General features: G+C 29.0%; 2 protein-coding genes across 2 annotated transcripts; one reads left to right on the top strand and one right to left on the bottom strand.

Annotated features, from left to right (window-relative positions):
* Positions 1-117: 117 nt before the first annotated feature.
* LOC117231278 (general transcription factor 3C polypeptide 5) lies at positions 118-2,730 on the bottom strand. The gene is made up of 7 exons (XM_033489580.1): positions 2,551-2,730; positions 2,285-2,458; positions 1,625-2,189; positions 961-1,536; positions 675-883; positions 422-605; positions 118-364 (listed from the first exon to the last, which is right to left on the bottom strand). Exons 1-7 carry the CDS (start codon positions 2,692-2,694, stop codon positions 198-200), a joined length of 2,019 nt encoding a protein of 672 aa, XP_033345471.1. The 5' UTR covers positions 2,695-2,730; the 3' UTR covers positions 118-197.
* Positions 2,731-3,648: 918 nt separating this feature from the next.
* On the top strand, positions 3,649-7,380 carry LOC117231392 (E3 ubiquitin-protein ligase MARCH3-like). The gene is made up of 4 exons (XM_033489794.1): positions 3,649-3,950; positions 5,960-6,123; positions 6,278-6,504; positions 6,895-7,380. Exons 1-4 carry the CDS (start codon positions 3,800-3,802, stop codon positions 7,019-7,021), a joined length of 669 nt encoding a protein of 222 aa, XP_033345685.1. The 5' UTR covers positions 3,649-3,799; the 3' UTR covers positions 7,022-7,380.
* Positions 7,381-11,257: the final 3,877 nt, after the last annotated feature.

The raw sequence follows: 11,257 nt of genomic DNA, 5'->3' as shown, positions 1-11,257 counted from the left end.
ACTCATTTTTCAAAAGAAATCAATTATATTTTACGTTTTGTTTAATTTGTAATTACAGTATCAGTTAATTAATGATGTAAACATATTTATTAATAGACATTTGGCAGACAGACTCTGTACATTTATGAATAAACTTTATTTGTAGGTATTTATAAAATGCTATTTATTTACCAAATCTTACATATACATAACATAATTTACTCATTTTCTATTGCAATAACATTGGTTTCAGATTGATCATATTTTCCCTCACTTTCTTCTGCACTAGAGACAGAATCATTTTTTTTCTTTCTTTGTTTAGCTCTAAGTTTATTAAGCTTTAATTTAATTCCAGATTTACGTTTTCGAGGTAAAGATGTAGGATCTGTAAATAAAATATTGTAGTATAAAATTATATACACAAAGAAATATTAATACTTACGATCTTCGGGTATATTCATTTGTTTTCTTAAAACAGCTCGAACTTGTCTGTTAATAATTTCTCTACACTGTGCATCAAAACCTACTGGTAACCAGCCTCTTTTTTCGTGGCACCTAATTCCAGGTAAAGGATCTGGTAACTTTGCTAACATTTCTTGTATTTCATCTACTAGAACATCGCAATACTGAAAGGAATTTTGTACTTGAAGTATAGAACCATAAAAATTTGTAATAATCAGAAAATTGTAATAAACCTGATAAAACATTTGCTTCGAGGGAGGTACTATTCCTTCTCGATAGATATACACATCTTCGCTTAAATCTTGTTCCTTTTTAGGACTTTGCTCTCGACTAGAAATCACACTTTGTACAATTGTTTTCTGTTTTGCAGCTGATGTTGATTTGTATGGTAATGTATACTCTGAGTAATTTCTTTTACATTTTACAGTAGATCCTAAACCATCTGAATAAAACAAAGTAAGTAAGGCAATTTTTCAGTGTGAATATTATATTAATAACAGCAATACTTAAGATACCTACGCATAGATTTTAATCTGTAATCTAAAGTTTGGTATTTTCTAGCAGAAATATCTTTCCTTGGATCATACCCCAGTTTTACCCACATAATTTTCCATGGACCAGTTACAAAATAATATGCGACTGCTGGTAGTAAAATTTTCAATCGTTCAGAAGAAAATTTAGTTTTATATATTATTGCGTTCTTCGACCAAATTGGTCGTTCCTCAAAAATTTGACGGATTTGTTCAAAGTGTATACTCTGAATGAATTTAACTTTCATGGCAGTTTCTATGCCTGTTGGCGGTTTAGAAGGAACTTCTGATGTTGAAAAATAAATGAAATTCGAAAATCCTATCTTTCTCTTTCGACACTTTCCTATTATATTTTCCGGATACGAATTAATTTCTGTCTTTGGTACATATTGCTGTACCGTATCCATTCTGCTAAACGCAGCTGGTGGCAAGAAGTAAGGTACGTCATTCTTTAACCAAGAATAATGTGGTATATTACTGGGATAAATCTTGTGGTATATACATTCTAACTTTTTCGGATTTTCCTTACTTTGTGTCATAGGTAAATACTGAAAGTCACAAAGACCTGAAAAATATTGTATTCTTTAACTCTATTTCCGATATATGAAAAAAGTAACATAAATTTTATTTTATCCATTTTAAACCATACATACTTGTAAATCTAAATTCTGTGTCAACTCGACCTAAGATTTGTAATTTTGGCAATGTATAATCCTTATCTTCAGAAAGATCTTCATATTTATTTCGATCAAACGTTGGTGGTATATCCTTTTTGTTCTTTGATATATTTACTTCATTTGTATTTAGTGATTGATCCCGTAAATCCGCGTTATTTTCAGAATACACTCTATGAGAAGGACCAGGAACAGGATTATTGGGAGTATTAAAGCTGCAACTTTGTACTCGATCGATTAATTCAGTCATAAGTTGTTCTTGTTGATCTTTATTGTCTCTAGTCTGTGGTAAATTCACTTTATCCACATTATTTTCAGTATTTTCATTGTCACCGATCGAAGAATCACTTACAATCACAGTACTTCTTGATGATTTCCTTTGTTGTTTTGCTTCAGCTTCTTCTGCTTTCTTTACTCTAGATTTTTTAATTCTAATTCTAAGCAGGAAACCATTAGTATTATGTCTATCGCCACAAGTCGGTTTACAAAAAATATCATCAGGTCTGAATCTTAACTCCAACCGTCGATTTGGTGTATTTACTGCCTATTAACACACATACAATTAATTAGAGGGATTGTTAATTATTAGTTTTATAAATATTACTATCGTATAATCCTTATGAGAAAATAATATAATACCGTAGAAATGCTTTGAATGCCACCTAGTGTTTCTACAGCTTTATCTGGATTAATAACATTTCCAGGATATTTAACACAGATAAACTTTTTGTCAAACCTATGGCCTCCAGGAAGAACTGGTCCCACATATTCATTTTCTTGGCAATTATCTACATTGTTCTGATTATCTTCTGTCTATATAATTTAAATATATTTAAAAGTATATTAAATATTTATTAATATAAAAGTAGAACAAAAGTAAATATAAAATGTTAATTTAGTCTTACATTGTCATCGTTACTAGCTTCTGGAATGTCACTATAGGAATCATCACTATCAATTTCTTTTTGATAATCTTCAATCTTAATATCTTCATCTTTCCCATCCTGTACTTCTAAGTTCTCATTACTAACATCACTTGATGTACTCATTGTTGCTTTTTTTGTATTATTATCCTTAAATCATAAAACTTACAAATAATATCATGTCAAAACATGTAATCACAATAATATTGTAATAATATGTAATATAATATAGGTTAGATTTAATCAACGTATTTTTTTGAGGTTAAAAATCTTACTGAACACATGAATACTGAAAACAAGGTTACACAAGTTGTTTAATTACAGGTTCATAAACTTTGAAATCTATAAAATACAAAAATATATATTTTATGTAACTTAATTTGAATAATAATATTTTTATATTTTAATTGTATATATACTCGTATAATATAAATTTGCAATTCATTTAATAAAATAAATATTCATAATAAAGTTAAATAAAATTAAAAAATATCGTATCTTATAATATACATATATTAAACATTTCATTCATTCCATTTATAAAATTAAACTTTTGAGCTTAAAATAAAATTTTATTGCCTTGTATAAATTTATTTCAAGATTCGTTAAAAAAACAATAATATTATTAAGAAAAATATATTAGAAAAATATGTAAAGAAAATAAATAAAAAAATTATTGTAGAACATCAACTACTAACATTCTATTTATTAATGCTCAACCTTGCCACACAGTTATAAATAATTTAATACAATTAAGAATTGTAAATACAAATACAAATAAAATGCTCATTTACATCCTTTCATTTATCCTTCCTGAACAACTTTAAAATATTGCGCAAACTACATATGTTTATGTATATTAACTACTATTATGTAGTAAATATTACACCAAAATTAAAATTAAAAAATAAATGATACACTCAATAAAATATACTCAAATAATTACAATTATATATATATTTTTACAATTTTTACAATTTTTACAATTTTATAATTATTTAATTTCCACAAATCGAAACTTTTGAATATCAGTAGATAAACTATATCTACTTAAGAATCAAAACATTTTGATGACGACTACGTCAAGTTAAAGACACCGATTTGATTGATGATCGAAAAGTACCGATTCCTGTGACAAAACGGTTGATTTCATCCGGATGACATTGCGACGACATCCAACAACGAACGCATAGGCGGCGATAATTCCTCGATAATAGCTCGATAACGTCCCATGGAATTTCATCAGAGCAGTGCAGCGACGGCGGCGTTCGACGACGCTGCGACCATCAACACGCCAAAAATCGCTTCGCCTTTCTACCGACACAACATGACTACCGATAAACAAAGTGCCGGCTCTAATTGCTGTCGAATATGTCACGAAGGTACAATATTGACAATTTTCTTTCTTTCCTATTTTTCCTCCTCTTCTTCATTCACTTTTAAGTATATTGATCCATCGATCCTGCACGATCTTTGTTTCCTCGATCTGTTTAGGATTCAGTGGTTTGAATTTGAAACTGAGATGCTAAGAAGAAAGTGTTGTGGTTTCATGATTTGGACAACGTGATTGAAGATTGCTTATGATATTTTTTTATGATTTCTTTTATATAAGTGTAATGTATCAGTATGTCCTAATATACTCCAGGCTTAAATGATAAATTTGTAATCCAGGGGAAGAGTTCATTGAAGATTTAGAAACGAAGTGTTAAGATCGTATAATTTAAGCAGGGACTATTTTTGTGATTTAAATAGTAAGTTTGAAAGTGGATTACGTACGAAATGTTTTCAGAACCTAGTTAGTTTCAAGATGTAGTTTACGCAAGGTAATAACCCAAGGTATTCTTGGCAAGTGAACTAATATTTTTTGAGGTAATATAAATAAGGTATAGAAGTGTGTGTTGAAACTTGATAAGTTTTTGTTAGAAATAGCAAATGATTTCGATATGATTCTAAGTGTGATTTCATATTGTCTTTAAATATTAATTCTGCCAATATTTAAACTGGTAACCTTATAAGGACGGGTGATACATATCGATAAAAAATATGTATATTAAAATAAATATGTTAAAATGAAAAAAGTGGAATATGCCTATATTTGTGGAATGTGCCTAAACAAGAGAAACATATATATATATATGTATGTATAGTAGTGATTCAGTTTCGTGATTAATGGGAGTATTTGAAAGCGTTAACGTATCCTCTATGACAATATTTCCGATTTTATCGTTATTTTTATTTTACATCTCTTACATCTAGTCCTATGAATTTTATTAATAATAATTGATTGTTTATATTTTGGTGATTATGTATGTTGCATATATTTTTGTTAATATTCCGAGTATCTGAAATCTTGATATCGATCATAGATTCGATACTACCACAAAGAATTCAGTGACGTCTCGAAATGTTCTCTGAGTCACAGTCTGTGGCAGGTACTACGTTTTTTGATGAAACGATAAGCATAGATTACGTGTAAACTTTAACATGTAAGCCTTATAGTGCACGCAACATATAATACAAAACTATACATATATAGGTATGCATATACGTGCATATCTGTATACATACATGTATCTACTTACATATTTATATGCAGGAATAGATAGATGTAAATATTTTGTTGTAATGTAAGACAATGCGCAATTTACGTGATAATGTGTATTACTTATTAATTTATTTACATGTTTGATTATTATTGATCATTGATTATTGACTGCTGATTATTAATTATTAAAAGTGGTGGAACATGGTTCGTGTCGGTGTGATGGCCAAACGAATATAAAATTTAAACAAAATTAAAAATCATAAAAAGCAATTATTAAAATATTCTTTCATTGATGACAAATGTTAATTCATGTGCATGGTTAATTCTTATCTTATACGTAATTGTAATACCTATATAAATAGTATACGAGCAGAAGCCGCACGATAAGATTAACAAACATAGAATTACCTTGATATAAAGATTAATACATATTTTATAAATCGAATTTTTGAGCAGATTTTCCAATCCAACACTTTTCATAATACATAAGCATTAAGACGAAATCTCGAAACAGTATCGTCAAAATTAATTTTTGCAATACTCACTAAACGGTTTTCTACGGGTCAGAATAAATGATGTAGAAATGATGGGACTATGTTATATCTGATGACTGGAGCGGATGTGGTTAAATATCTCAGCTGAGAACCGCCATTTTTCGCTTTCTATTTATCGGCATACGAGATCTAAAAGTATCGTTGAGGAACAGCACCTTTTGTTTCGATTAGTTTCTTCTGTTTCCTTTTTTATTTCGGTGTCATTGCATCTAATACCGTCATAAATGCATTAATACTATTACAACGTTACAAAATAGGGTTCTCTATTAAATGAAACAAAATTGTTTCATAGATGAAAGTTCGGAAGAATTGATAGATCCTTGCAAATGTTCCGGTACATTGGGCCTAATCCATGCTTCTTGTTTGGAAAAATGGTTGTCCATGTCGAACACCGATCGTTGTGAGATTTGTAACCTGTCATTCGAGATACAGAGGAACTATAAACCGTTATTACAGGTGAGTTTTTAGACATTTCTCTTAAAATAATTTTCTTGTATATAAACTTGAATTACATGCTCACGTTACTTTGACAAAGAATTAAAGAAAGATTTGAATTCGTTGGTTCGATTATAATTTGGCTAACTTTAATCGTTACTAAAAATTACTATAGTCTTTCAGACAATGGTGGAGAACTAGAAACAGATACGGACCACAAGGTATAACTGGCGATATAGTGTGTCTGATACTGTTAACTCCACTTTGTATCGCGGCAACATACTTCTGCGCAATTGGCGCATCCGCTTATACCAAGCTTGGTTTTTGGGAGGGAACAGGCTTGACTGCCCTTTGTAGCGTACTGGTAGCCACTTATTGCTTGTGGTTGATTGTCACTATGAGGTATGGCTTATGATCATCATACGAAAAATTTATTTGTTGCATTATTATTAAAATATAGCTACTAATTTATTTGATACGAAATAGTGTAGAAAATCTACCTCTTGCTTTATATCTCGAATCAAGGTTTTAAATACATTATTGATAAAATAAATCGTGTATCTTTTGTTTATAATATCATATCTTAGTCACTTTTCGTAAAGACACAGCGATCAATATAGCAAATTAGCTGATTATACATTGTATAATTCATCATCGATAATCACTAAAAATGATCGATGACTCACGATTATCTATGTATATTTGTTATTCAACAAAAAATTAATTTCTATCAATTAATGTAAACTCTACTCTTCTTAAATCTTTCCGGATGTTCGAAATTTTTGCTTTTAGGTTTCATTATAGGTCGTGGCAACAATGGCGCACAAGAAATCAAGACGTTAAGTTAATAGTAAAGCACAAGCCCGAAACATGTACCATCGAATTCTCAAATCCTTTGGAAGATGAATTTAAGATTTAAAAGCATCCAATAATTTTGATAAACAATTTACAATTCATAAATTTCATTGAAATTGTTAAAACTACCGAAATTACTATCTATATATTGTCATATTCGCGTCTTAATTTGCCATTATAAGAATCTTATCTTCCTATACTTTTAAAGTGATTTGCTTTCCGATCATTTGAAATATGTACATTGATACGGTATGGTGTGAGTACAGTCTGCTCAAATCTGTACAACAATACAAGTTTATGTAATATCGTGCTATTAAATAATTTAAAGCTCAGATGTATTTAACATTGCGAATGCGTCAATATTGTGAATCGATACTGTGTGATATTAATAAGCGTTCAAATAATGAAGTACCTGAGCCGAGAGATAAATTAGTTTAATCGATAACTCCGTTAATTTTATGAATAATTAGTTATGCGTTTTTCAAAATTTAACAATTAAACGGTAATGTTCCCTCAAAATTTTTAAACGTTCATATATGATTAATATTATTTAATCATTGTTTTTATGTGATATTAATGTACTTACTTATCATCTCGTGTCTTCGAAGGAGAAAATACTGATCTGTGTTTTCAGTCTTTTTTACCTTGTATTGAGATTATTTAATTAATTTAATGCAATGCTATATACCATTTTTAATAAATTATTTGTATACGCCTCCAGTATTAAAACGAGTGATATTTAAATTAGAACGTACTTATTAAAGAAGTATGTGGGCGAATTTTGTATATTTATAAATGTATTTTCATAAAAATGAAACGGTGTATGAACTAATGCACAAGATTTTAGTACGTGCACTTTTTGTAACAAGATATTCGATGTATATAACGATACATTTAAAACGATAAGAGACTTTTGTACTGCGTTTGAAACAGTATTTCTTCTTACCATTTAATTGTAATAAGAACATCAGTAAACAGTAAAGATAAATTTGTCAAAAACATCGAAAAAGAATACGGCGTCAGTTGTAATTATTTTTTGTAATTTATTTACAATAATATCTGAATAATATGAAATTTGTAAATAATAAAATGTGTTTAACTATGTCAATTATGCGTTTGATATATGCAGTTGACCCTCATGGAAAAATATAAGTAAAACATTTAATGTTAAACAGAGTAGTGGATTTTTATTTGACATTGATATTATCATAATAAAACAATTATGACACTGGGACAATCTAGGAGAATCCTAGCGTTCTAATCAAATGTGATATTAGACTAATCACTGGACAAAGAATTTAGTGTATATAAATTGGTAAAAATAGAAATAGATCAGATAAACTGTTACAATAAATACAGATTTTTTTTAATTGAATTAGAGAAAAACTGTGATATGAATTATACTATTAAGATAAGAAATATATCTGTTTATATCATTTAATAATTTCATCAACTGTAATTAAATTATTCATGAAAATTGTTAGAACATTTCCGACAATTTAGTCAGTTAACAGGCAAACAATCGTTAAGAAACTATAGTAAGCTTTTCTGCGATCAACTTTTAAGCTTCTAAGAAGCTTGTATAAATCATAGACACAGTTTATGAACAAGTGTAATGACAAGCATAGCAGCAATATATAGGAAATATTTTTTGGGATATTTATAATGATGGCGTGTTAAAAATTCTTTTAAAAAACCGATAAACATGAAAGCGAAGATAACAATCAGATGCTTATAAAAATATTTGACAATATCTTTAAACTTTTTAAATTTAATTCACTGTTGTATCTCTTATACTATAGATATAAATAAATGTATTATTGCATGTGTATAATATATCATAATTTTTTAAATGTTGTTTCTCGAATATGAAATATTTGACATGAATTATGTTAGCAATTTTATATATTTAACATGCCTCCGCAATAGGACTTAATATTAAAACATTGCCAGTCCAATTTATGCCAATTTTAGAAGGACAGTATGAATATTTCTCTGACATTAAATGCAAGGCAATATTTTATGAATGTACTTCCTAAAATTTGCATACCAATATTCGTCTTCACGATCGAATATCAAGGTCAAGGAAACTACTAAATAATTTAAATAAATGTACTTGAATATTTGTAAAACGATCGTGCGATCTTCAAAGAAAAAGATCTGCAGAAATTTGTAAATAGCTATAGTATACATTTAAGAAAATATTACACAACTAAAAATTTATATCCTAAAAAATGTTTAGAATGATTTTTAAAAGCGAAACTATTATTTTCTTGTGGTAATAAAATATGCAAAAAATGAAATCTGAATTCTACTTTTATTTTTCCTGTTAGAGTCCAAATGATTCATTATTTCCACTTAATTTACCCAATATTTATCCAAATATTCAATTGTACTTTTTGAACCATCTAAAATTCTTCTAACTGCTTTCATGCAATATAATCGCAGTCAACTGTCTTGCTTCTTTTATCCTTTTAAAATCTCATTCGTTAGTGCACTATTAACAGTCAAGTAACGAGACAATTCATCAGGCGACGTCGTATGTCCTTGACTAAATGACGAAGGTTGCTCGTTACTTGTCAATGAGACGTCAATAATCAAGTTGTGCATTAAAGATAAATGAACTTATGTTATGTTTCATTTGAAAAGAAAGTTCTATGAGACATTTCCGCTCGTTAAACGTTAATCGAAACTTCTCATAGGATGACATTTTCATTGGTTCTTTTCTCGTCGATATTCGTCGAAGAAACAACTTGTTTAATTGAATTGCTTCAATATCTATCGTTTGTCAATCGTATAAAAGTAAACTATACTAAAAACTCATATTGAATCGTATTATAATACATATATTGTAATTAAAATAATCTATATAATTTCAGGGCAATGTGACCGAAAAAAAGAAGGCGAATAAGAGTGAAAGAAGTGAAGGAAAGCGAACGACAGGCTAGTATTAAAACGTTTTTCAGGGGAGTGATTCGTTGTCACGGAGATGATGCATGTCATTGGAAAACGGGCGTGGTTACCTAAACGGCTTACCTTGTAAGAATTATACATGAATGTGTGAGAGCTAAGCAGCTGTATGAGTGGGTATCTAAATAATTTAATCGATATCACAACTATCACTGACAGTTTTTAGTATATATGCTCGAATGCTTTTATTATTTTCGTCGAAGAAACAGGGGAAGAGTGGTTGATTATACCTTCGAGCTTATTTGAATAACGAATAATGCAGACACACGGGGGTAATCGCCCACTACGAATCAAGTAGTAATTTCTTGGTAATAGCTCTTGCTAGAGACGTTTACGAAACTAGGATTTATGATCGCTGTTTAAACTTTTCACGTTACGAGAAGAATTATCGGTTTACTATCAAGAGAGAAGAAACTAATTTTTTTGGAAGTTTCTATCGGTCGATAGGATCACTTTCTCTTTAAAATAAAAACATATAATGTTATTGGTACGAATTATTGTCTTGAATATGAGCAATCTTTGTTAGTAAAGATAACAAAATTTTAATGAATAAAAGGATTGTAAATATATAGGTAATTCCATTCCATATTAATGAAAGTAAACTTTCTGCGAAAGTCGCAATGGGATTATTTTTGAAAAATTTTCAAGGATGATGCAACATCAGGCAATCAAGCAATATAATACAACAATTGAAAATGTGAATTGATTGTCTCTTGGCTCTTAATTGATCCACCTATACATTGTTCCCAAGCAATTATTTTTGCAAGAACATAACCTCCATTCTTTTATCTTTTTATTTTTTTCACTTTTCTTCACTTTAATTTCTAAAGTATAATGATCATGTATACATACTTTTGATAATCTAAAGAATATCTCCTAACACTTGTCTTTCACACCTTTAAGAAATCAATTTATCATTAGTTGAAAATTGTTTTCTGTAGTGTGTGTGCCTGTTAATGTTACACGACTTTCGTTTAAAAGAATTTTTCATACAAACAGTTGACGAGTTATTTATGATGGCTAGGATAGGTGAATTACCCTGTACATTATCAGATAGACATAGATGATGATAATAAAATAATATATCTGCAGTAGAGTATATTTTCACACGGTGACTAGTGATATTAATCGAATATAATGTATGTTCGTATATGTTGATATTGCGCACATCTAATAGTCATTCTAGAAACTTAATCGATTGCAAACGTACCGGAGAAATAAATTCTAATATATCTGTTTAAACAACTGTAGAATTTAAAGCGTTTTAAATATCATTTCTAAAGTACGAGAAAATTTCCTTCATTTTTATAACACACTGTTTTGCACTTTT

Source organism: Bombus vosnesenskii, unplaced genomic scaffold (assembly GCF_011952255.1).
Source record: "Bombus vosnesenskii isolate JDL3184/JDL3185 unplaced genomic scaffold, Bvos_JDL3184-5_v1.1 scf7180000013272, whole genome shotgun sequence".
NCBI lineage: Eukaryota > Metazoa > Arthropoda > Insecta > Hymenoptera > Apidae > Bombus > Bombus vosnesenskii.
The sequence above is the reverse complement of the archived record's forward strand: the minus strand, read 5'-3'. Positions and strand labels throughout refer to the sequence as shown.

Coding starts and splice junctions, on each gene's coding strand:
- LOC117231278 (XM_033489580.1), bottom strand. CDS start 2,694: ATGAGTACATCAAGTGATGTTAGTAATGAGAACTTAGAAGTACAGGAT. Junction 2,190..2,284: donor GCATTCAAAGCATTTCTACG/GTATTATATTAT, acceptor GTGTGTTAATAG/GCAGTAAATACACCAAATCG. Junction 884..960: donor TTACAGATTAAAATCTATGC/GTAGGTATCTTA, acceptor TGTTTTATTCAG/ATGGTTTAGGATCTACTGTA.
- LOC117231392 (XM_033489794.1), top strand. CDS start 3,800: ATGGAATTTCATCAGAGCAGTGCAGCGACGGCGGCGTTCGACGACGCT. Junction 3,951..5,959: donor CTGTCGAATATGTCACGAAG/GTACAATATTGA, acceptor ATTGTTTCATAG/ATGAAAGTTCGGAAGAATTG. Junction 6,505..6,894: donor TGGTTGATTGTCACTATGAG/GTATGGCTTATG, acceptor TTTTGCTTTTAG/GTTTCATTATAGGTCGTGGC.